The sequence below is a fragment of the Tachypleus tridentatus genome, chromosome 2 (assembly GCF_004210375.1).
Source record: "Tachypleus tridentatus isolate NWPU-2018 chromosome 2, ASM421037v1, whole genome shotgun sequence".
Lineage (NCBI taxonomy): Eukaryota > Metazoa > Arthropoda > Merostomata > Xiphosura > Limulidae > Tachypleus > Tachypleus tridentatus.
This window is the reverse complement of record NC_134826.1, coordinates 87,416,074-87,443,491: the sequence shown is the minus strand read 5'-3', so window position 1 is coordinate 87,443,491 and position 27,418 is coordinate 87,416,074. Positions and strand designations below refer to the sequence as shown.

At 30.4% G+C, this 27,418-nt stretch overlaps 2 protein-coding genes across 14 annotated transcripts in view; one reads left to right on the top strand and one right to left on the bottom strand.

Moving 5' to 3' along the window:
- The window catches only part of LOC143244429 (apoptotic protease-activating factor 1-like), a 39,276-nt gene extending 34,584 nt beyond the window's left edge, over positions 1-4,692 (top strand). For 5 of the 10 annotated variants that reach the window (XM_076489063.1, XM_076489061.1, XM_076489062.1 and 2 more), the window contains 3 exons: positions 1,163-1,291; positions 3,344-3,472; positions 4,391-4,692. In XM_076489063.1, coding sequence (XP_076345178.1) covers positions 1,163-1,291; positions 3,344-3,472; positions 4,391-4,675 — 543 coding nt within the window. In that variant the 3' untranslated portion in view covers positions 4,676-4,692. Of the gene's footprint in view, positions 1-1,162; positions 1,294-3,343; positions 3,473-4,271 lie in introns of those variants that run through there. The other 5 variants (XM_076489065.1, XM_076489066.1, XM_076489068.1 and 2 more) reach the window with 3 other exon arrangements.
- LOC143244430 (stromal interaction molecule homolog) overlaps positions 65-27,418 on the bottom strand; it is a 72,718-nt gene continuing 45,364 nt past the window's right edge. For 2 of the 4 annotated variants that reach the window (XM_076489069.1, XM_076489071.1), the window contains exons 6-14: positions 26,326-26,497; positions 25,721-25,811; positions 23,482-23,718; positions 22,049-22,149; positions 18,803-18,972; positions 13,701-13,778; positions 12,668-12,859; positions 10,349-10,625; positions 7,086-7,976 (exon numbers count right to left, since the gene is read on the bottom strand). In XM_076489069.1, coding sequence (XP_076345184.1) covers positions 7,559-7,976; positions 10,349-10,625; positions 12,668-12,859; positions 13,701-13,778; positions 18,803-18,972; positions 22,049-22,149; positions 23,482-23,718; positions 25,721-25,811; positions 26,326-26,497 — 1,736 coding nt within the window. In that variant the 3' untranslated portion in view covers positions 7,086-7,558. Of the gene's footprint in view, positions 1,550-3,702; positions 4,400-7,085; positions 7,977-10,348; positions 10,626-12,667; positions 12,860-13,700; positions 13,779-18,802; positions 18,973-22,048; positions 22,150-23,481; positions 23,719-25,720; positions 25,812-26,325; positions 26,498-27,418 lie in introns of those variants that run through there. The other 2 variants (XM_076489072.1, XM_076489070.1) reach the window with 2 other exon arrangements.

Sequence of the window (27,418 nt, the reverse complement as noted above, 5' to 3'; positions counted from 1 at the left end):
ATTTCAAGTGGATTTCTTGTCATCAATGAAAAGGCTCATTTAATGCAAAAAAGTGAAATGGCTATTTATAAAATTTAATTTGCACCTTTATTTGAATAACACACAGCATTCTCATATATACAGTTGGTTACATTTGATATATATTAAATCAAACCTAAATCCTCTTTCTTATCCCAACAGGTAGGGTTAAAATAAACTCTGGCAGAATTTATTTAGATATTCTTTTCCTTGTTGTTGTAGATAATAAATATTTTTTTTTAAATATTAATTGACAATTATCAAGGTAAAGTGAAATGTGCAAAGCAATTTTCAACATTGTGTTCTTGAAAGTTGGAGTGTTTTAATATTGTAGAATGTTATGTTTGTTGTGTTCTTGTAAGTTGAAGTATTCTAATATATTGGAATATGTTTGTTGTGTTCTTTTAAGAATGTTATGTTAAATGTTTTGTTCTTGTAATTTAAGGTATTCTAGTATTATGGAATGTTTAAAAATGAGTTTCAAGTGAACAATTCATTATAAACTGTAATATCTAAAACACAGGTGTTTCAAAAGGTTTTTCACATAATCTGATAAAAAGTCTGAATATATATTTTCATTTTTAATTGTTCTTTGTCATGAAACAAAGTTTGTTTTAATACATTTAAAAATATATTAAAATGTACAATCAACATGTTATTTTGACAATAAAGTTGTTGAATTGTACATAAACTAAAACTGCCTTCTCTCAATATTTTGACCTAAGGATGTTGTCATCTGTGTTTTTAACCCCTTTAATTCTCAATAATCTGCTTCTGATATACATGCTATTCACACTGCATGTACTTATTTTAACAGCAAGTACCACCAAGAATGTTATGTTGCATGTAAGGTTCTTCATTCCAAAAACTTGAAGTGAAATGTGTACATACTCTTGTAACACAACATTCATATCTGAAAGCAAAGTACGTGTTGTTAAAGTGTGATGAAATTGTTTTTGTATAAACTTTGTTTGAAGAGTGTGTGGAAATTAAAATATGTGATTCTTTTATATATATAAATATATATACCTTTGTGTTTAGAGCATTCTGAAGATTTTGTTAGCATTGTATTTGATAAGATAAACAGTTCAGGAAATTTAAAACACTTCTAAATAAAATACTATTTGTTTCTTTGTGATTTCAGATATGGGAATTAGATACCGGCAGATGTTTGATTCGCTGTGATGGCCACAATAAACAGACGGTAACTTCGTGCGATATTTCTCGAGATTGCACATATTTTGCTTCGGCATCTGTAGATAAAACTGTAAAGGTAATCAAATTTTTTCTAAAGCAGAAAGAAAAAGTTCAACAAAAATATTACATTATATATACATGACATTTTTATATCACTTTTCAGCATTAACAAACTATTTTTGTAATTTCAAAATGGTGAGAAAAATGCAAAGTAGTGATTAGGGTGAATGTGGACTAAATTTTCGTATAAGAAAGGTTGGACCTCTTTTTCTTCTTTGGGAGAGGGTGCATTATAGGTGTAACAATCAGCTAATTGGTCTGATCTGAACTTGTTCTAAGGAAAATAATTCTAATTAAAAATTTCTGATAAATTAGCACAGTAGAAACATAAATCACATGAACAGTAATTATATATTTTGTGAGGATGGATTCCCTTTTTTTTTCTATGATTTGGATTTTTTACAACTTGTTACTGTTATCATTTATAATTATTTGTAAAAAATTTTAGTGTTGCATAGTTTGACAAACACAAACTTTCTTTAAAACAGTTAATATATTTTTGACAAATACTAAATATACACAATACATTCACCATATAACTAGTTCATACAGTCACTTACTGTAGACAGATAATGTGAACTACAAGAAAATAGCTTTATACTGTGAGATATGTAAAGAAAAACAAGTCTGAACATGTCTGTTTTAAGGAGTTATTTTTTTGTTCAGTAGTAGCATGACCAAACTGCAATTACTATCATATATTTCAAGTTTATCTCTTAACAAACAAATGATTTCTTTCCACTTTAAAGCTTCTTAAATATAAATGACTTGCATTATTTTAAATAAAAGAAAAGCTATGCATTTTGAAAAGGCCTAACTTATATTTTTATCTTTTGGCTATTGCTATAGTGTGGTTAGCTGGTTTTGAAAAACTTTAAATGACTGGCAATAAAAAACTTTGTAGAAATTGATTTCTCAAACTATTCATTTTTTTAAAAAAAATTGTTTTTTTCAAGGTATCCTTTTTTAAAAATTGTATTTTAATTTTTTATAGAAATTGTTTTCTTAATTCTATCCATTTTTTTTGTTGAAATTGTGTTTTCTTAGGATATCCATTTTTTGTAGAGGAAACAAAATTATGTTAATTTGTTGTTTTTTTGTACTTTTCATGCTACGTAGATTACATTTTCTCAAGCTTTTATTGAATTTTTACTTGAAAGCCGCATAAACTCCTTCCCATAAGTTATCCTGGATTAGACACGTATGGGAAATATCACTTTATACAAAGTTTAAATTATCAGATTGTCAGAGAAAATGATAATTTATTGTTTGGGATATTTCAGGATGAACATTCACATTTGATTTTTTTTTATTGTTATGATAGATAATAGTTTGAGGCTAATGTGGCTACACTTTTAACTCCTTTTAAGCGAGTTTTGGAGTATTTGCATTAAAAAAAATGCACTAAATAGTTTTTTTTTGTTAAACTATATACTTCACACACATTAGTTTCTTATAATATTCTCTGATGTACTTATATTTTGAAGTACTTTCTTTTTGTGTAATTTTTTTTTCACTATTACTAAGTACTGATTTGATAAACATTATGGTCATTTTGATAAATGGTGATTTGTGAAATTTAAAAATAATTGAGCAAAAAATTTTTTATTATAATATTAAGCAGGAACATTTCAAACAAAGCACTTATTTTAACTGGTCACTCATGATGACGTAAAACCCACTTGAAATAAAAGTGTATCTCAGAACAGCTTGTATGGGTATTAACACTTTCATCGATAAGTAGAGAACAACATTTTGACCTTCTTAAGTCATCTTCAGGTTAACAAAGAAAGTTATACCATAACCTATAAACTTATCAGTTACCATTTGACCAAGTGTTTGAAGCCTTGAAAGAGACATGCTAAATACTAAACCAGAAATCTATCGTGACTTAGCTGTAAAAAGAAATTCATCAATTGTTCAGGCCAGTAGGAACACTATTATTTAATGATCAGTAAGGCATCCTCTAACATGTATCATGATACTTCGAGCAGGGCAGTGTTATTTATTTTTTTGGAAAGTACACTATAGAAAGGTATGAAAATGTATTTTGTTTAAATGTTAACAGGTTTGGAAAGAAGACAATGGAAAATTAATTAATGTGAATATAATAGCAAGTAATTCCTGCATAAGGAGCTGCTGTTTCTCGCCTAATGAAAAGTTCCTTGCTTTTGGCGATGATGATGGAGTGGTGCAAGTGAGTAAACTATGTATAATGGGATGAGTACTTGGGCTAGTTCAGTGATGAACTTCAACTTTCTTTGGCTCTGGTGTGTAATTTTGTAGCTCCATAGCAAATTAATGGATTTTGAAATAACTCTTATTTTAAAAAAAATACCAAACTAAATTCTGTATTGTGACCTTTTCTTGTTATCGAAGGCAATAATCAAAGGAAAAAGAAACATTTACAAAATTTATACATGTGGAAAGGATGGTCAGTTATGACCTTAAAAATTTAAAATTTTTTCTTAAGAAGTAACTTTATATGGTAAAGTATTTGTCTGTTATAGACAACAAAGCAAATATGAATTTAGGGGTAACACTTTATTTGCTACATTAATTGTGACCACTCAAAGCCCCTTTCCATTTTGCTTTTTGTTCAAAATTTGGAGGATATGCACTCATTGCTGACTTTGGTTCTGCTGCCGATTGTACCTGTTAAATTGGGGTCCCTTTCTGTCTCAGTTTTTAATTTTTAAGAACATTTACAATATTTATATAAAACAGAGTTTCCACTAACATTTACGAAATATAGTTACAGGTGTCAGTGATTTTTAACTAAAGGTTGATGTAGTGTATATAGTTTAATGATTGAAGGTTGTCACCATTTAATAATCTGGTTAAAGTATTTACTGGTAGTCTACACGTTTCCTTATTTGCTTAGTTTTTACCGTTAGCACTATTTCATTGCATTTTCACTGTAAAAGCTGTTTTAAAGTTCCTTTGAGTAAAGTGAAGGCTTGTGTTTGTCCATAATTCTGTATTTCATCTACAAGATCCTGAAGAATGGATGAAACTTAAGAATCCTAGATGTCAAAGATGCTTACTCAAAACCTGAAAGGGAGACCCCATTTATTTGGTGTTCTGAATATTGTGTTTCTTTCTTCTTCTCCAGCTTGTAAACCTAGATACAGAAGAAAAACAACTGAAGATCTTAGGGTCTCATACTAGTAACTGGGTGAATGATTTGGCCTTCTCTCCTGATTCGAAATTTCTTGTTTCTGTTGCGAATAGCATTAAATGGTGGGACATATCTAAAAATCAACCACTCTTGCAGACCTTTGAAGTGAGAGGCAGCTCTTTACGTTACATCTACCCATCCCCAGACTTTACAATATTTGTGACTATTGACAGTGCTGGTGTACTCTACAACCTTCAACTCATTAAATCATCAGGATGATCCATGTCTAAATGAAACTCCAGGCTTGTTTAGCTTTGTTTTTTTTTAATTTTAATGTGATCAGTGACGTGACCATAATCCAAAGATGTGTATGATATGTTACAAGATTTTTCGTGTAGTTATCACGTTTCTAGGAAAAATAGAAAAAACGATATAAATTTGTGTACAAGTTATTTGTGTCAAAGCTAGTAAGTTTTGAAGTGTGACTCCTGACCTATTTTCACGAGAGCTAAACCACTGGATTATTACTTAATTGTATGATAAGCAAAAATCATTTTCATACGTCAATGTGTACAGGTTCTAAAAAGTGTGTGCTTTAGAAATAATTTACACAATTTGTTTTCATTAATTTGTAATTTCTAGGTAAAGTTCCCGAGTCAGTAATGTTAAACGTACTTTTCTGTTGGAGTCATATAAGTGGTATTATACTCTGTATGATATAAAGTGTATAAATTCTGAGAGAAATGTCTTTACAACTAAAATATATATACACTATACTGAATCTTGAGATTGTTAGACAAAGAGAAATGAACAACAAAAAACACTGTGAAACATACATGTGAGAAGTGGAGAGATGGTTAAAGATTTGCTCTGAGGAAAATAGAAGATTTAGTTGACATTTATACAAATGGTCATCACTGACATTTGGTGAAATCATTTAGCCAAAACACTGACCACAAATTCCTCTCTCTCTTAAATAGGTTACATCCGTTATAGCAGAAGTTACAAATGTGTGAAACGTTATTTTTATATGTTCCATTACATTCTTTGTAAAATGTATAAAGTCACAAACTTTTGGTAGCCAGTGTATGTAATATGGAAGACAACTTCAGTGATGTTTGTTAATGTGTCCTTTATTACACACATTGCGTACGTGTAATGTATTTTGGATGGACTAATCGAGCAAAGGATATTTTTTTGAGAATCTTTAATTTACAGATGTTTATCACCCATTTGTTTCAATATGAAAACCCTGTCAGTTGTGATTAAAAAAACAACAAATTTCTAATTTCCTCCAACATAGTAAGCTATATAACAGAAAAGAATTGAGCTGTTATAACTCTTTCTGTTTGTTTTTTCAAAGTGCTAATGCTGTTTTTTGTTTAGCTGTTATAATTTTATTTTTAAAGTAGAATGAACTACTAATATAAAGTAGTAAATTATTGTACAGAAAACGTTATTTCAACCATGTGTTTCACTTTAAAACCTTCCCACAACAGAATGTATATTAAATTGTATTCCTTGAGTATTAATATGTGTTTACTTCCATAACAGGTGTTATAATACCCATGTTTCTTTTCACTTACTCCTCATATTCTAAATATCATCAGGACAACATTGTGCATCAAAATGCCATTGAAATTGTTTCTCCAGCATATTTCCTTCAATCCATAAAAAGCAGTTTTAGTGACTTGTGTTTCCTTTTTATGGGGAGAAACGTTTGTAAATGTGTTGATAATTTCTGTATTTTATTTCTGCACATTGATAATAACTTGCTTATAGAATGCACTTTTGCTGCTAAATTAATGTGTCATATTTTGTATAAATGTCCAAATATTTGGCAATAGTTTCATTAGATGTGTAACTACTATACTACATGTTAAGCCTAGCTTGTTGGATATGGTTTAATGTAGTGGTTCTCAAGCACTGGTCAACAGGGAGGTTAAGTCTGGTCTCTAAGAAGGTGGGAAACTTTTTTTTTTAAAACACAGCTACTGAAGTATATGGTTTTACTATGTAATATAAGAGTACTTTAAGAAATATAACTGTGAAAAGAAGTCTGAAATCTTGGGAAATACAGTTTTTAACAGAAATCTGTGTGTTTTATATATGTTTTTGCAAAATACATGGTGTCAAATTTTTTGGACATACAAATATTTTTCAATCTTATGTATAAAATTAATTTAAAATTTGACAATATTTCTGAAAACCAGCATTTTCAGACTTGAGAAAATTAATTGGTGTTTGTAAATGGAAATCCAAACAGATTTAGTTAAGTTTCTGTGTAAGTAAAAATGGCTCTGCATGATAGAGAAAAATAAGTTCTATCTTAGTGTAACAGAATAGGTGCTTGCAATTGAGCTGAAATGTCCCATTTTCAGTTTTTTGTGTTATAAATTTGCATCTGAATCCTTTAACTGTTCTCTGATATGCAGTCTTTGTATCGTGTTACTCAAAAGGTTTTATTTTGGCAAAAATAAATGGTATACCTTTTTATGTTGTAGAAAAATGTTAAAATTTAGGGTTGGTTACATCCTAATGAAACATTTTCTCAAAAGAATTTTGCCTTCTGGCAATGGTAACATTCTAGCAGCAAATATTAAAAAACAGAAAAGAATTAGGGTTAATCAGGATCCCTGTTATATATATCTTTATATTCTGTTGTATTTAGTACAGAGAAAATGATAGGTCACATCAAACATTTTTTTTAATTGCCTTCCACATGTACAAAGGCCAGACATTAAAACAAAAACAATATTTACAGTATTAACTTAATAACTATATTTATTTACTTATAACACACATAGGTTTTTCAGAAACTAACAGTGGAAGGTAAATCAATAAAAACAGTCATGATATTGTACAACATTCTAACGTGTGTGTGTGCGTGTGTGTGTATATACGTAGATATACATATTTTTACACCATTATGCTTTTACGGATTTACTATTGAAGACAATATACACAGATAACAATTTTTGTTTTTCTACCTTGCATCATTAAAGTGTTGGAGGCTAATACAGAAACAACTTAACATTATTTTTCCTTATCTCTCTCAGAACCAGAACCCATCATGAACAACATGGTGATAGTTATTGCATTACCAACCAATTTCTCTGTTTACATTTTTCCACCACCAATATTATACAATTGTTATAACCCTCAAAGCATTTTCCTTTTCTTTCCCTTAACATTGAATAAAGATGTTTTTCTTTGCTGTTCCTGAAGACAGTTTCCTTCGTCTGGGGTGCAGTAACTATTGCCCATTAAAGGTTCTTCGTCTGGAATAGCATTTGGAAAGCTAGTGCGAATGTTAGAAATAATAGATGTTGTTTTGCGTCTTCCAATCAAACCGTGATTAGAGGTTTTGCTGTCAACAGTGCATATATCATGGTTATTTGTAGTATTTGAAGATTTATTGTGTTCGGGACTATCCAGATTCGATTCTGACAGAGAAAGTTTTGGAGAAGATGAGTTGGATTCTGTAGGTGAACGATTATTTTCTTGGCTGTAGCTTTTCACTATTTTATAAAGTAATTTCTTTGGTTTGTCTGTTGACTGTGGTGATGTTTCTTGAGAACTGTTGAAACATTTAACAAAAAATTATTTCGTTTTCATTAATTCATCTTTAAGACGGTTTTTGGAATTAAGCACAAAGCTGTACATTTGGCTTTCTGGACTCTGCCCATGAAGGGTATCGAAACCCAGTTTCTAGTGATAGACCTTCTCTAACTGCTAGAAACACTTATCATTGGTAAACCCTCCAGGGGGGGGGTGTATATATATATATATGTATATATATATGCTTTAATATTTATACATGGGTAATTTTAAAACCAATTAACTGTCCTGACTTTATGTTTGCACATAGCATATTTAATTTCTGGAATTTATTTTATACACAGAAGAGTGATAGTTCAGTTCATTTTAAATACATGATTTCAGAGCCTAGTGATTTGTTGCAGAGAATAATATTGACACAATGTAGTTTAAAAACCTTCTAATGGTCTTGAATATTTTTCACAAAATATATTCTATACTAAAAAGGCTAGGGTAGCTATGGATGTGCAAATGTAAACACCTCAGTTTCTGCACATCCTATCTTAAGTCAGGATGATAGTTCTAAAATACTAGTATTAGATACTGTATACATTTACTAAAGAATTCTGGCAAATTTGTTGTTACTACCGACTATCTTTTATTTTTATTGAGTTCAAGGGAGGGATATTATAGAGAAGTCGCAATATTTAAAATGGAGGAATTTTAAAATTAATTTTCAGACTTTTATCAGTTAAGATCACTTTGTATGAGGTGGCTTTTAAAGTACATAACTTGCAGTCTCCTGCTTGCAGGTTTGAATTCTCATTACCAAATATTCTCATCCTTTCACCCATGGTACCATTATAATGTTAAAGTAATTCCCACTATTCATTTGTAAAAGAGTAGCCCAAGAGTTGAAAGTGGTTAGGTTTGTTTTGAATTTTGCACAAAGCTACACGTGGGTTTATTGAGCTACACATCCCTAATTTTGCCCTGTAAAACTAGAGGGAAGGCAGGCAGTCAGTCATCACCACCCACCCCAGCTTTTTTACCAACGAATAGTGGGATTGACCATCAAAGTATAATGCCCCATGGTGAAAAGGGTGAGCATGTTTGTTGTGACAGAGATTTAAACCTGCAACCCTCATATTACAAGTTGAGGGCCTTAATCCCCTGGCCAGGTCAGACCTGTTTGTTTTGAATTTCGTGCAAAGCTAGGGGAGGACTACCTGCACTGGCTGTCCTCAACTTAGCAGTGTCATCACCAGCTGTTGCCACTTCTAGAGTTATTCTTTGCCAACAAATATTTGGATTGACCATCACATTATAATGCCCCTAAAGCTGAAAGGGAGAGTAAGGTTGGTGTGACAAGGATTTGAATTTGCGACCCTCGGATTACGAGTCGAGTGCCTTAACCACTTGGTCAGTGATGAATAGCTGTTTCTCTATAGTCTAGCACTACTACATTAGATTGAATTTTGTGCAAAGATACTAAAGCAATCAGTTAAGATATTGTCAATAAAATCCACGTTTAATGAAGTCATGTTTATTTTGTTTCATTATTGATCTTTCACTGCTAAACAAACCAGCACTCTTCAGAAAACATCACTGCTGTTCCCAACAATTACAATTTTCTTCCGAGCACATTACCTTGTGCACGACTTACTGATTTTTAATTAAGGTCTAGTGAACAAAGGAGATTTACAAAACCCAGTGCTGATTTTATTTTACCCTAATTCTTATTTATAAAACTTTCACCTAGCCCATGGTGGCCAGATTGGTTCAATAACTTGAGTAACCCAAAAAATGGGACAATCTTTACATAGATTTTCTTACTACAACCTTGAAGAGGAAACATCAAGTCTGTTTCACAGCTCCAGTCCAGATTTGTTTCAACTAATGAATCCACAATTTTTATCATCCAACTTTTGAAACAATCTTCTGTTAGTGATGAACCAAAGATAGCCACTAATTACAATATATCTCATGCAGTTATATATCTCTTACCATGTTTTCCTCATTATGATTCTAATAAGATGATGCAGATATGATGTAATAAGTATGAAATGTAGTAATTACAATGATACTCAAGATGTCTACTCATAAATACTGTGTAATTTGCTGGGATTACATGTGTTACACATACAGCATTCTAACTATATATGTGCTCATCACAATATTCAGGGAGAAGACTAAAAAAATTAAAGATATGAGTGAAAATATCATTACAGAAGTTATGTTACTTTACTTTTTAAGACATTTCAAAAAACTAAACAAAACACATTTATATCTCCAATAGTGAAGTTAAGTGTTTTTTTTCTTTTAACAAACAAACACATCTATCCCTATAAGATAGGTGTAATTATATACCAAACATAAAGTCAGTTCCATCTTTTCATGAAACATACATACCTATCCCCAATGGTAAAGCTAGGTCTTTTTTTCTCCGATAATTTTGGGGCAGATATCGAAGAATGCAGAACGGGGCTTTTACTCCATCGACATTCTTCTAGATTTTCATTTTTAGCTACAGGGAGGCAGAACTGATATGAAGTTCCATTTTTTACAAATGCATTGGTGGAAACAGATGTCATGAATTTTGATGTACTTGTCATTGCTGGAGTAGATGGCTGCTCTGAGGTAAAACATGTTTGAGAGTACAAAGGAAGGCCCACACTTGTAACAGTACCTGATGGGAAAATACTGAATGTTCACTACAATTAAAGAGTAAATAGTACTAGAGAATGAACTGATGGATATAACTTTTAGCATTGTATAACAAAAAAAAAAGAGATTATCATATACACCTATTCATAAGTGGCCACTTGTTACAAAGGATATAAAGCTGGAAAAATCAGGTTAAAGAGCAAGTAATACTTAGTATTTGTGATTTCATTACCTGTATAATAGATTCTTTAATTTAAAGATACATTGCTTAAGATATTCTCTAAAATTTAGGAAAATTCCGTAAGTTATCATTGATCCTGATAAGATTATAGAGATGTACATCTTAATGGAAAAGATGTACACACAACAAATAATGTCTTTATGTTAAAAAGAAGGATTATGTGAATAATTATAAACTTTTTGTACAAAAGTAAATGTGTGCAAGTATCTATACATTCTGTTCTAAAAAGGTTCAGAATTGTTAAGAAAGAGAAAGAATAAAAATTAAGAGTGTGATAAGTGTAACAATATCTTAGAGAAACCTTTAAAAAATATTCAGATTTCTGTATTGTTCTTAAGTCTACTTAATTTCCTACAAAATTCCATTGTCCTTCTCAGCATTAGTTTTTGATCTTATCATTTTTCCACAAAACCACAGAATAGTTCTCACATAACTTTATTCGTTCCACGTGGAAATAAACAGTTTATTATTTAAAGATTGCCTGTAGTTATTTTGAAAGTTTAATTTCATTCATAATAGTAGCTGGTCATTTGCTTTGAGACCATAAAAGGAAAGGTCTGTGAGACTAAGTAAAATTTAAAAACCAAAAGAAAAATACCACATGAAACAAAAAATTTGTAGTTTCTTAATAAATATAAACCTATTCACTGGGACTAGTAGACAATTTGTACACAAATCAATAAGAGCATTGTATACTGGCAAAACTATATTGTATGTGTATAATGTTTTTGTTCATGTAGCATATATAGCTTAACACAACAATGGTCAAGGAAGTAGCTAAATTCCTTTCACCCTGAAAATTACTGAACTGGGTCGTTCATCAAGGGTATCACATACACCATCTCCTCAAAAAGCTTATTTTAAAGTGTAACATACAATATAAAAGTGGCAATGATCTTTTTCATTGGAAGTCCAAGCAATACTTTAAGGATACAGCCTTCCTCATTTTCTGATGACCAACAGTACTTTTATAACAAATAAAAAAGCATTATTATTTTATTTATGTAATGTGGTGTTTACTCAGTGTGTACCATTTTCCTGTTACTCATATCTCTTTGACAAACTTATTGTTTTTTTCAGTGCTATATAGTGTCAAGTATTTTTCTCAGCACAGCCTTGCCAACCTAACCTCTTGTTACCTAACAGATTATACTCAATTACTCTAAAGAGAAATCACTGCAATTAAAAATATCACAAGACTACTCAAAATTATATTAATAACAAATATCAATTTAAAAATATTTTTATGTAAAAAGCATTTGACAGTTAAATGATGCTTGCTCACAAAGAACAGGTGAATAAATAACAAAAAACTAGAGAAGGAACATTTACTAGTTAGGTTTTGATGAACCGTTTCTTTAAAGGCTTTATTCTTTTTCAAATATATTTTTGAGATTAATTCAACTCAATAGATACATCTAGTCAGTTTTAAACAAACTCATAAATATCTGATATGACAAGCAAATAAGTTTGTTTTTTTTTGGAATTGCAACTCTTTAAATGCATCAAAATATATCAAGTGAAGAATATGAAAGTTCATTATTTATAAAAAAAATATCAGAAAAATCAATTCCAGAACAGATCACAAAGAGTTTTAACAATAACAAATACTTTCCAGAAATTTGGCAATTTTTTTAAACAGATCTTAATTCAAAAAGAAAACATTTAAAAGAAATATTTTAAGAAAACGTTCTGTTTGTTTATTGGGTTTTGCACAAAGCTGCTTGAAGGCTGTTTATGTTAGTCATCCTTAATTTAGAACTGATATATGTTCCACTTCAATAAATTTCTATCTTACATAAAAAATATATGTATATATTCACCTTCAGAAACTGAGCCATCAGGTGTCAAGAATGCTGAGAGCTGTCCAGCAGACATCAGGGAAGTACTGCTGTCTCGTTTTGTTAACTTGCAAGATGGAAAATTTACCACCAAATGTTCACTTATTGGAGTTACCAAAACTGGTGGAACTGGAGAGAGGAATAATGCTGCCGAATTATGAACCAGCTGGTGGACTGTATGAAAAAAAATTAATAACATATAAAGTGGTCATCAACATGAACAGACGTTACAGATTTCAGTAACATCAGATCTCAATTACAATCACCAAGATATTAACCAGACAGTGCTTAATAAAAGGTTTGGTCATATAACAGAAACATTACTAATTCGACTGGCTAAGAACATTTTGTGTATCTATTTTAAGTACGACTGTACAAAAGCACCCAAAACTTATGATTCTAGGAAAACAGACTTTATACAAGCTATCTTTCAACAAATTTTACACAAAGAATTTTGAACAGTATGGTATTAAAAGAAAAACTAATAACAACACAAATAATCTGTAAATACAGCTAAAAATCAAACTGAAATACATTTTCTTCTACTATCAAATTCTTTAAGAAATAGCCTTAGAACAAATATAGCATGTCAGTATTATCAGTAACTAAAGCTGTATTTATGATACATTTACTCAAACAGCAACTGTTTTGATTTTGTAGTGTATAAACATTACTTTTGTTAAATATATATTACTCACTATCATAATTTAAATGGCCAATCCTTCTCTAATAAATATGCGTTAGTAATTCTAAATTAATGAAAACTTTCTAGGTCATTAGCACTATCAAAACATTTTATGAAAAAAACAATGTTAAGTCTTAACTGGAAAATATCGTTGTACTTGGTATAAAAACTACAGCCTTTTTAGTAGAAGGAAACAGCTGGATCAGAGATAATTTAATCTTAAAATAGAAATAAGTGTGAGTTAAATGCATCTTAAATATATCTGTGTTTTTAAATAGAACCAATTAAAAAACAAAAAAAACTTGTAAGACTGTGATAAATTTATCTCACCTGCTCCAACACCACCTCCAAATGATGAGCTATCTTCGTCTAGAAGTGTAGATTCGCTGCCAGTACGAGTATGTTTACCTGTCAGGAAGAATAAAAAAAATCTATCTAAACAGAATAAGTATGTATTACTGTTCTGAACTTCAGAGGAAAACATCTCACTGGAGTCCATGCTCAGAGTAACTGAAACAACGTTTGTGTCACATTACTTTCTCGTGTTATGAAGGTACTTCAAGACATTTTATGAGGTTTCACAATATACAGGGAGCTGAGTGCACAAAGAGTAAGATGGTAATTCAGCATACTACAAATACAATGTGTAAATGAAAATAAAAATTAAAATCAAAAGTCCCACTTAATGCTATGTAACAAACTTGTAATCTCAAGTTGAAAAACCTACTTCCAGAGTAAAGTTTAATTACCTTTACACCATCATTTATAACTGAGATATATAAAATCTTAGCCTAGGTTTGACTCATATTGCAACTTAAATTGTTTCAAAGTCTCAGTGTTTCAAGGCTACTACTACTATTATGTGTAGAAGAAGAGTGGGGGTAAGTAATGAAACCCCCATTACCATTTTCAGAATTATCAAATATTTCTTTGTGTGTTATTTTAGACTTAATATTTCAACTGTTTGTTACTAATCTTGTGTTTCAGTGTTTTCATGACCAAAATCCTCTAATTAATAAAAGGCAACAATATTAGGAATGTAAGATCAATGAACACACCCTGTAGAGATCTGATCCTCTCCCAGCATCACCTTCCAAATAAATTTAGAAACATCAACCTAATGAAATGTACTGTTGTGTCTTCTAAGTACAACTTATTCTCTTTTGTGTCCTATATCTGTAGTCTGTTTTGTTCCAAACATTTGGTTTAACTGACAGAATTTAACAGTCTTGTAATCAGACCCAACTACATGGAACAGCCTTGAGGATAAACAGTCATAAACACAAGAATTATGGGAAAAACACTTTCAAGCTCTAGACAGGGTGGTTATGAACATTTAATTTTTTTTTTATTATTTTTTTTGTATCACAGTCAAACAGAAAATTATTTTTGGAAGTCAGGAAATGTCTTCTTAAATGCACACTTCACAGCACAAATTATCTGAGTTCCCATCACATTTTGTTGGCAAAACTAACTTAATATGATTCAAAGATTTTTTCTTTTTAAGTTGCTGGAATTCAACTTCACTGCCAGGTTGTATAAAATTAGGAATCTATTCTTGGTTAAAGAATGAATCACTCACAAGGCATGCACATGCCTGGAAGCTTTCTCTACCCAAACAGTTAAAACTGCCCACTACAAAGCATAAAACTATTCAAGATACATTCACCAGTATAGTGATCAATGAACTAAACATTACAAACAAAAAAAAGAAAAGTTGTAACCTGGCTGTTCTTGTAACCATTCCAATTCAAACCCCAAGCAATATTAATCTTTTTGTGAGTTTATTTATAGTTTTTTTTATAACAGAATTAAAAGGATTTAAAGTGGTGATATTACTAGTCTGACATGACATTAATACTATTTTGAAATAATTAAATTTATGACAAACAACAAAAGCCAACACACACGAAACACCAAAATTAACCCCTCAAAATGACTATCTTCTTTTTAATTTGTTAAATTAGCTACACTGTTATGGGTGTAACTGAATTTTTCCCAGGAACTTTCACTCCATATCTATCACTATATTCAGGAGTAACACTAGACTTTCCTTACAACTTCCACTACGTTTCTAGAATTTTAGTTTTGACTACAAATATCAATGTTCTAAGGAAATGTCACTTTTTTTTTTTTTTTCTGGCCAACCCATTTTCTTATAAACTTTCAGCCTGTTTTCAGCACTACTGTAGTGAGTAACACCACTATGTTTGCCACCAGCTTTCATTTCTTTTCTAGTGCTGTAGTCATGATTACAACCACTACATTTCTGAGAAACTTTCACTCTGTTTTTAGTTCTACTGTAATTTGGAAACTAACTTTCTTAAGGGAAATTTCAATCTATGTGTATCACTATAATCTACCATTGGTTTTCAGGAATTTTTATCCTATCTCTAACACTACAGTCACAAATAAAATAACCAATTTCTTTCATAAATGTCATTCTCTTTCTAGCCCTACAGTCTTGGATAAGATAACCACTTTTATTAGGAACCTAGAACTAGAGTCATGGGTAAGATAACCACCATTATCAGGAATCTAGCACTACGGTCATGAGTGAGATAACCACCATTATCAGGAATCTAGCACTGTGGTCATGGGTAAGATAACCACTATTATCAGAAATCAAGAACTACAGTCATGGGTAAAATAACCACTATTATCAGGAATCTGTGACTAAACAAAGAACTAATTATCTAGAACTACAGCAGCAAATAAAGATATTATGTTATAAAGCTTCTTTTCTTCTAATCTTTTTCTTACATGTCCTACATACTACCACTGACCAAGGACCACATTACAATAGAAGTTTTAATATGCTTATTGTGTCCATAAATTAATTATAGTGTTCCATACAGTTAATATATGTAATAGATTTCATGTGTTTATGCTTACAATTATTTAAGGTTGGTAAACTGGTGACCAATTTATGAAGTTCTTCCATGTTGGGAACAACTGCACATATAAGCATTAGTTTTAATTTCAAGTTTCTTGATACATTTTGAGGCCCAAAACCAATCATGTTTCTAGCTTGGAATACAGTAATGTTTGAATGCAAAAATTTAGACTAAATACTGAAAAATGATTTGACTCTAATTCTCTTAGGACATCACAAGCCATGTCTCAAGTTTCTTGTTTATGTCTTAGTCTGTTAAATGTGTGCTCTTAAATAACATTCTACTGATATCATGTTCATTTTCATTGCCAGATCAAAACTTCCAAACCATGTCTCATCAGTGCCATGTTTACTTTTTACACAGTATAATGTAAGCTCTCAAACTATACATCACAAGCAAGGCTTGAAACTAGCAACAGGAGCTGGCAAAAACAAACAGAGGATTCAACCATTTAGCCAAAGATTATAGATACTTACATATTTTTCCCAGTTGATAATCCAGCTATGATTATAAATATTCAGACCAGTTGTAAAGAAATCAAACTTACTACTAAAGACAATAATTTTAAAAAATAGTCAGAAAAATAGCAATTAAAAAACATGTTCAAATCATGTTTCAGTTTTTTCTATTTTTCATTTCATATTAGAAATTTAATCATTTATAGAGAATATAACAAATATGAAAATGAAAACATGAAGCCTCATGGATATTCACATCAGCTGACAACTTATATCTGCTGCAAGCATACAACATACAAATCTTTTTATTCTATTCAGATCACGACTTGAAATGACAATCTAACTTCTTTCAACCTGTTCCATTTATGCACTGAAAATCTAAATTATTTAAAAATATTACATTTTATTTATGTAGTGATGATCTAAGTTCTTTCAAACTTTCATTTCTGTACTGACAATCTAAATTATTTTAAACTGCTTGATCTCTGTACTGACAATCTAACTTCTTTCAAACTGTTCCATTTATGTACTGACAACCTAAATTATTTCAAACTGTTCCATTTATTTCACTGAGAATCTAAATTCTTTTAAAATATTACATTTTATTTATGTAATGACAATCTAAATTATTTTAAACTGTTTCATTTCTCTACTGACAATCTAAATTATTTTAAACTGCTTCATTTCTGTACTGACAATCTAAATTCTTTCAAACTGTTTCACCAATTTCTTGAATGTTTGCTTCCTGATTTTACTGTATACATATATATATATATATATATATATTCTTAAACAATGTAGATCTTATGACTTATTCATGTTTCAAATATTCCCTACTATTTTTCATCATATATAACTCAAACTGTGCTGGACTTACAACATGATGATTTAAGTGCATTTAAAAATTCAATAATGTTAACTGGCAGTAAAATATACCAGTAACACTACGTTTAGTTAAACAACAAATGTAAACATGGAACACCTTGTCGACAACTCTAAGATGGACACCAAAGAAAATAAACATTTTCATGGGAAGTGGAATCAATATACCTTAATAAATGTTAAAACAGAAATAGATTTTTTTTAACTATTGATGCTTCAAGCAACAGCTCTTTTCAGGCCCAGTTAAACTTGAATAAGAGTAGCCAGAAATGTTGCTAGGTAAATTTGGTCATATTTTCATATTGTATTTTTATAGTAATTTTAAAAGAAAGTTGCTATATCCACATGTACAGTAAAAGTAAGTGAACTATCACAAGTGTCATATCCACCACAAAACTTGTCAAATTGCATTTTTATAAATCTCATTACTCGTTTGGGTCACTGAGTGTACTGAGCCAAAGTCAAAGCAACATAAAAGTTGACATGAGGAACAAGGTATGTATGTTAACACTGAATGTCAGAGTTAAAGTTTAAAATGTGGTCTTTGTTTCTTTTATTTTAAAAAGTGAAACTCAAAACATGCTGTACTTTGTATGGTTGTTTCTTCAATTTTAGACCTATGGTCTAAAGTTTTGTTTTTACTGCCACAAAGGTATGTTTTTACTTCAGCAAAACATAACATGTAATCACCCAGTGATAAATATTATATTATAAATATTTTATGAAGATTAGGTTTTAAAACTACACTTACATTTTATGAAAAATCAAAAGAAGGTACATGCAAGAGATACCAGAAACAACAGAAATAGAAACATACAATCTGGGTGAGAAAACCACAAACAGGTATCAAGATACCAGATTAAGTTTTTCATTTTCATCTTGTGCTTCCTATTTGAAACTAGTTTGTTGTGTGTGTGTGTGTGTGTGTGTGTGTGTGTGTGTGTGCACCATGGGATAAAAGTAAACAACTTTTAACATTCAGCAAAGAACTGAAGCTTTCTTTTCTAGTGATAACTTTTATTTTACTGACCTGTATAATATGGGTAACTTTTATTTTACTAACCTGTATAATATGGGTAACTTTTATTTTACTAACGTGTATAATATGGGTAACTTTTATTTTACTGACCTGTATAATATGGGTAACTTTTATTTTACTGACCTGTATAATATGGGTAACTTTTATTTTACTGACCTGTATAATATGGGTAACTAATAAGTCCATTCATACATTCCTTTTGCAGCTTTGACTCTAAGTACTTTAGGCCTGGATTGTGAACAACAGGAAAACCACACAGTTGCTCGATCTGTTGCCACCGATACAACCTCTCCTGGAAATCTTTTGTAACTTCTGATAATGCAGCTCTGGAAACAAGGAGTAACAGAATCTAACAATTAACCCCAGAATACCCCATACAATTCAAATGGCCCCCCCATCAGTGTCTTAAATACATCCACCACATGTTTCTGGATCAACAACTCTGCTGGTTACAGAGTAGCAACTATAAAAGTTATAAAGTCACTTATAAGAAACTTTTAACTGAAACACCATCAGTATCCCATTAGTCACTGCTGAAGTTTCATTTGTATGTTTTTTGTTTTTGTTATCTAGGATATAAATCATTTCATTCATTCTTTTTGACCAGTTCTTTACACAAGATATTGTAATAAGCAAAAAATTATTTGATACATAGACCCCATAAGTAGTAAATGGTATAAAGCATGTTGATAATAGTGAAGGTAATAAAAAGAAAGGTAAAACAATTACCTCTTCTGCACTAACAACTACATCCTTGGTATAAGGCCAAGTAAGCTTAGATTATATATAAAGTTCATTGAAAAACAGATTATGCTATAATAACAAAAATGATTTTAAAATTGCAATTTCTTTCCCATTTGATATAACTTATTTCTAAACACTTGAAAACATCTACAGGTAGATGCGAGACTACAGTCTGTTTAGCTTTCTATACAGTGTCTCAAATAAATAGCATTTTGCACACACAATATCACTCACAAATAATCATTTGCATGAAACAAATTAGAATCTTAAATCCAATGAATTTGTACCAAAAACATGATTTTCAATCATTCAAAACACTATTTGAATTTTGAAATGCATTAATATTTATTTATCTAAAGCAAATTGTATTACTGAACACTTGAAAATGAAGTCACAGTTACTCCTATACTTGACATTATTCAGAGGTTTTTACTAACCAACATGCAGATCAGTCAGTCTATCAACATACACGTTAGTCAATCTGCCAACATACACGTTAGTCAATCTGCCAACATACACGTTAGTCAATCTGCCAACATACACGTTAGTCAATCTACCAACATACAGGTTATTCAATTATTCCTTTCTATTCCAAAATAAAAACTAACAGGAATTTTTAATCTATTTACAGCACAGTCAGAAAGCCAGTTAAACTGTAGTAGTTTTAGGATGTTGCACTGAAGTGTCTCATATTTACTGTGTTCTGAAATGTGTATTTGAAATGATTTTGTACAGAACTAACACAGCATGAAAATAGATTACTGCTAAGGAAGATAATTCTTGTGTTCAAATTTGTGAAACAGGTTTCAGGTAAGTCCCAAATTTCTTTCACATATTTTTTTTAAGAACAGTAACTAAAATGTAAAGAAGATCAGCTTAAGGTGAGCATCTGATGCAACTGTAGCCTAAACAGGTTTCTTTTTACTTTCCACAATGATTGATTGGCTGCAATGTACTTAGCGTCTAGAGAACATTGTAAAGTGCTGAAATGAAGAGGAAAAAGATGTGAAAGGATCAGATAATTAGGGCTGTTTTATAAATAATTACAATTGTCTGTTACGTTCTGCAGTCATTTTAAAATTTATTATTGATTTTATTTTGTATTTTTCAATTTTTCATTTGATTATTTCATTACAAATAGTGTTATGACAAAGAAACTAAAATATAAGATAGACTGTTTTCCTAAAAAGAAGTTCTGACATTTATTTAGGAAGCCACACGGGTTATGAATATTAAATTTAAACCATGAGGATGAAGCATTTTCACTCTTAGCATGAAAATCACCTTTCACTTCATAAAAAATATAGGGACAAATACTTTATTAAAAAGTCTGATATTTTGTACACAGACTTACAATGTTTACAAAGACATTTGTCAAATTTCTTGAAGATGCACTTAATACACTGAGAACTATACTATATATATAGTTTTATGTTTATAAAGTTGACCAAGCGTTAATTATATACGTCTTTAATGATAATGTTTTTTCTTATTTTCTTTAATAACATAATCCCCATTTCAAACATATTATCATATACACATATACTATGGTCTGCACAGCTGTGACAATTGTGTGTTTGTATGACTAGTAAGTACAAATAGCATGTCAAAAAAATCAAGACTTTTCAACTGATACAGAACTGGAAAAAGGTTTGTGTCATATACAGTTTTATTTTGTGTCCATGTCCTAAACAGACTATATTTAAAGTAAAATTACGACAAGCATTTCTCAGGGTGAAGACTGTTTTAGCTATTACACATTCTTTTTACTGTAAACTCAATAAATAACAATGTTATCTTCTTGTGATGTAATAACAATGAACAACTGTTTAACTACAGTATAATAAAGCTTTAAATCAGCACCAAAGAAATTATCAAATTTGAATATTTAATCTGTAATGAAAAACAATTAAGGATTACTTATAACAGCTATAATATATATTAAAAAATAATTTTATTTCTACGAGAAAAATAATATTGAACTTTAAAACAGTTAGGAGCAACCTCCCAGTGGCACAGCAGTATGTTTCTGGACTCACACCTCTAAAAACCGGGTTTTTGATACAGATAACCTACTGTGTAACTTTGTGTTTAGTTCTAAACAAACATATAAACAGTTGGGAGCAAGAAGGAAACTGAAAGAAAAATAGAAACAGTCTGGAGTGCATTTAACATGTCTGTTAACAATGTGTGGTCAACCCTACTATATAGTGCTCAAACATGGCCAATATCTAAAGCAATTGCTAAGAAAGACAGGCATTTGAAATGTGGATCTATAGGAGAGTTCTGAAGATATCTTGGGCAGAACATAAGAAAAACGAATAAGTATTAGAAATTATAAGAACTGAAAAAACGTTTCTATTTTTCTTGATAATTAATAATAGAGTACTTTGGACATACAATTAAAGAAAATGTAAGACAAAGACTTTTGCTGGAAGGAAAAATGAATAGGGAAAGGTAAAAAGGCTGACCAAGGAATATGTGGATGGCACAAAGAAGAGAACAATGGCGCTTCACGATGGTCAACCTGCCTCGAGAAGATGACACATGAAGGACAAAATAAAAGTTTTGTGTTTATATTAGTTTTAAACTATTCAAGTTAATTACAAAAACTGAAAGACATACAAAAACAACTTTATGGAAAAGCAAAGTTCTCACTTAGCTTGAAGAATTCGGTGGTCGATAGCATCAATAGTACTACCATGAGCTATCCTAAAAGCACCAAGTAAGCTAGTCCTCCTCTTTCTTAACTTTTCACACTGAAAAATACAAATAATCAAAAAATATAATAAAAATTTGAAACAATTTTAATCATATTACACTGATAAGTTGGTATATATATATATATATATATATATATATATATATATATACATGTAATAAAAGAGATAAAATTAAATGTACAAAACTCAACTGTTAGCAGCATAGAGATTATTATTAAAAGAAACCTTTACACAAAGAATACAGCTTTGTAATGGATAACTCCACACACTAAATGGGTAATTATTATCAGTTATCTTAAATACAAAAAAACTCCTTTTTTTTTCTCCCTGTAGTTGCATTCAACAGAAGATTGGTCTCATATTATTTTACTAAATCAATTAAATTAAACAGTACTAACTACCTAAGTCTAATAACATACGATACATCATTAAAACTCAATTTTCCGATATAAAATTCATTGGCTCTGTTAATTATTGGTAAAAATGAAATTGTTCCTTGTTCTCAGTTTGTTTCCAAAGGAGAATAAAAAGCCTCTCAGCCCATTTTTAAGAAAAAAATAGTTTGCAACATGAAAATTTGGGTATGTATATGGCCATTGTCAAAAAAAAACAAAGGTTTTCTCCTAATTCCTTTGGCAAACAACCAACTTAAATAAAATCAGAATATTACTGAATCAAAATCAGGTTTATTATGTTTCACAAAGAATAGTTACCAATTTAATCATCTGGCACTTGCTATAAGTGTCATTTAACAACACTGTCCAGAACTTCATATAGTTCACATTTCACTAACTCACTGAAAAATAAGTTAAAATGATATGAATAAAAGTCCTGAAAAATTGGAAATTTTTGTGTTTTAGTGTTTAGAAGATTGAGTTTTGTGTTTCATTGTTTAGAAGATTGAGTTTCGCACAACATTAAAAATACATGTTTGGGTGAAAAATTAAAAACGTTTCACAGGCCATTTTCACAAAAACAGGACCATTATTGAAACTTATGTTTTGATAGATTATAGAAACTCACTGTAATTCCTATCACAAAAATACACATCCATATTACATAAAGAAAAATTGCCAGCCCTGGTGAAACTTGGAAGTAAATAAACAAAGCAGAGAGGGTGATATTATAATCTATGGACACTTGAAGAGAAAATAAAATTGTCTCAAGCACATGTATATAATATAAAGCAACAAATAAGAAGAAGAAACCTTCATCAGAACAAAATGTATGGGAAAATGAAGAAGAGTGCAACATTACAGAAGGCTGGGTAACAAGCAAAGTTTATTAATGAAATATGATTGAGAAGCTTATAGTTTGTCTAACCAGAAGGTTAGAACTGAATTGCTAGTTACTGAATTAAAAATGTACCCCTTCCTTGGCATTGGCTAGATGCTGCTCAGCTCTAACTTTTTTTGCATTATAATGTCGTAGTTCAAGTTCGTGGGTTAGCTGTAGCCAAAGCTGTAGAGCTGGTGGAGGAGACCAGTGGCTTGCTTCTAGTATTTTCTCCGCATGACGTAATTGATCTCGAACCTTTTCTAGTTCTTCCTTCAGTTGCTGAACACTTTCTGGGGCAGTAGTTTCACATTCCACAGTCCTCTCACTCTGGGAAAGAAACCAAAGATTACAGGGATGTTATAGCCATATAATGATAACCAGAAATTTGGATATCTTTGTAGCTTACATGGTTTCCAAAAACACAAAAATAATAAGGGAGCTGTATACTGTTTATCAGCATTTTAATAATGTCCTTTGAAATAATTGTTTAAAAAGTACATTTAAAAAGCCACAGATGTAGTTCCTTCTATGAACTTGATAAAAAAAAATACAGCTGACCTTCACTTCAGATCAATCTTGTATGTGACATTTGCCTGTGTAATAACCAACAAGTACAACTACCATAATAAACAATAAGATTACATTACAAGTACAACTAGTATAATAAAAAATAGAGTATATCACAAGTATAACCAGATACATAATAAATATTAAAAACATATCACAAGATAAATAAACAAAGCTAATTAAACACACCTATCAGTCATAAAGTGTTCTTTCATTCTAATAGTCATTATACTGCATCAAATAATTCTTTTATTTTGCAAGTCATCATTCTTAAGAAGATTATTTTTCACATTGCACTTTACCCCATACAAGAAATTACATATCTCTTTCAACCCAAAATTAACCATATCTAAAAGGTGTTTGTTTTCCAATTCATACAGGGTAGGGTCTTTCATTCCATAACTAAAAATTAAATTTTCATTCTGCAACATAAAAGACCAGAGATTTGTTTCTCTCATTTCATGACTCCAAAAAATAAAAAACAGTATATCATTCCATAACTCAAAAACAGAAACATATTTCTCTCTTTATATAAACTCAACATAATTGAAAAGTATTTTTTTGATTTAAGAATTATCATGCATAAAGGGTGTGACCTTTGACATGTGATTATTATACCCCAAAACTGTCTTCTTTTTTTTTTATGATATAGTTTTGGATGGCTTTAGCATTTAGAGGGATCCACAATGATGTATATATTCAATTAGTACTCAAAGCCCACAGACCTTCAAGACTGTGAAACAGATATTAAGCATTTATACCCATCGAGTTGTTGATATCAGTTGCCAAATTCTGGAGTTTCTGTTAGTTCTGTCCCCAAACCCAATGAACTTCATTTTGTATACCATTTCTGAAGATATTTACAGAGTATCCCATGTTTCATAGAGTTTATCTTCTCTCTGACGTTTTTAATCATATGAAACAAAATAAATCAAAATTCATAAAGTAAAACATGTACTACATAAGTTTTATTTACAATTATTTCAATGGAAAAACTGGTCTAGTCCTTGTAGCAGTTTGTAACAAAGGAGAAACTGTTGTCATTGTAAATTACAATATCTGTTTTATACTAACCAATCATATTCAACGTTTTGAGAAAATTAATCAAACCAATTTTACATGTTAAAAACAAGTGAAACATCAGTGTATCTCATGATGGCTGGTATTAATACTTTTACCAAAATAGAGCAGAAAACAAAGAACGATGTTTTGACCTTCCTAGGTCATTTTCAGGTTAACAAAAAAAAAGGTTAACCTTTCTTGTTTTTTTGTTAACCTGAAGATGTTCTAAAAAAGTCAAAACGTTGTTCTCTGCTTTATTTTGGAAAAAGTGTTAATACCCATACCAGCCATCCTGAGAAACACTTTTACTTCAAATTTGCTTCTCATCATTACGAAGTGAAGCATTAGAAATTAAAAGGCCTAGCCGTTGTGACAGACATAACGTAAACTGTAGATTAAAAGGCCTAGCCGTTGTGACAGACATAACGTAAACTGTAGATTAAAAAGCCTAGCCGACAGACATAACGTAAACTATAGACTTTTTTATCTTGGCTCTTCTTAAGTTATCATTTTGGATTCTAAATCAGAGTTGTTCTCCATCAAGTCACTATCAAAATGGTGTTTCATTTAATACCAGAACTCCTCAGTTGGGTTGGAGAATAAGAGATAAGACTTTAAAAGTTACATGTTAATTGCAAAAATTGACAAAACATTTGATGTTAATAGATAAATTGACTTTTTCATAATGATATTTTCATACCAGATAAATGTCCTTTCCAACCTGCAGTCTTTTCTCTAAGTTCTGTTTTTCAATTGTTACATTCTTCTGTTCTTGTTTTGTCTTGTATAATCTGAAAAACAACAGAAAAAATCACAACAAAAATTTATATTAATGTAACAATTTTATCACAACTTTATTTCATTGCAATACACAATTTAAAAATCCTTATAAATAAGACAGGTTGATGTTTAAAACTTTAAAAGTTAAAGCTGGAATAAGATATTCTTTACAGTCTACTGTTTATTTGTATCCCAAACTGTCTTAATGCAAAATGTCCCATTTTGATAAACAATTATTATTAATTCCTACTAAATGAAAAAACCTATAACCCGAGCAATTTCAAGAGGAGGATCTTTTTACCTAAGGAGCAATCTTTTTGAACTTCTAATTATACACTTCATAATTACTACACCAGTGATAAAAACATTGTACCTGTTCTAAATATTAATCTTACTTCCATAAAAGCTGTGAATAATAACAAAATAAACTTTATCATTAAGTGAACATACAACAAAACTAATTATTCTAAAACGTACAAATTTCTTTGTATATTCTTGGTTCAAGTATAAGATTTAGAAACTTACTCTTCCTGCAACTGAACCAAAGTCTCCTCTGCTTGCTGGAGATTTTGTAAATCACTCATCATTTTATGCAAATGTTTCTGGGAAAACTTATGTTGAACATAAGCAAACCAGCAACCTCCAGTAGCAATAACAAGTGACAGCACCAGCAAGATATCCTTCAGATAATTATAGTCTGTGAAAATTATAAAAACAAAACACTAACTCCACAAGCAGAATCACCTGTAGATAGTTATATTCTGTGAAAATTATAAACACAAAACACTATAACTCCACTAGCAAAATTACCTCTAGTTAGTTATAGCTTAAAAATTACAAAAACAAAACATTATAACTCCACTAGCAGAATAACCTCTAGTTAGATATATTGTGAAAACTATAAAAACAAAACACTACAACTCCACTAGCAGAATTACCTCCAGTTAGTTAGACTGAAAATTATAAAAAAACAAAACACTATAACTCCACTAGCAAAATTACCTCTAGTTAGTTATACTCTGAAAATTATAAAAACAAAACACTATAACTCCACTAGCTGAATTACCTCTAGTTAGTTATAGCCTAAAAATTACAAAAACAAAACATTACAACTCCACTAGCAGAATCACCTCTAGTGAATTATAGCCTGAAAATTATAAAAGCAAAACACTACAACTCCACTAGTAAAACTACGTGTAGTTAATTATAGTCTGAAAATTATAAAAACAAAACACTATAACTCCACTAGCAAAATTACCTCTAGTTAGTTATAGCTTAAAAATTACAAAAACAAAACATTATAACTCCACTAGCAGAATAACCTCTAGTTAGTTATATAGTCTAAAAATTATAAAAACGAAACACTATAACTCCACTAGCAAAATTCTGTGTAAGTAGTCATATTCTGTGAAAATTATAAAAAACAGACACTATAACTCTACTAGAAGAATTATCTCTAGTTAGATATATTGTGAAAACTATAAAAAAAACACTACAACTCCAGTAGCAGAATTACCTCCAGTTAGTTAGACTGAAAATTATAAAAAAAAAAACACTATAACTCCACTAGCAAAATTACCTCTAGTTAGTTATAGCCTAAAAATTACAAAAACAAAAC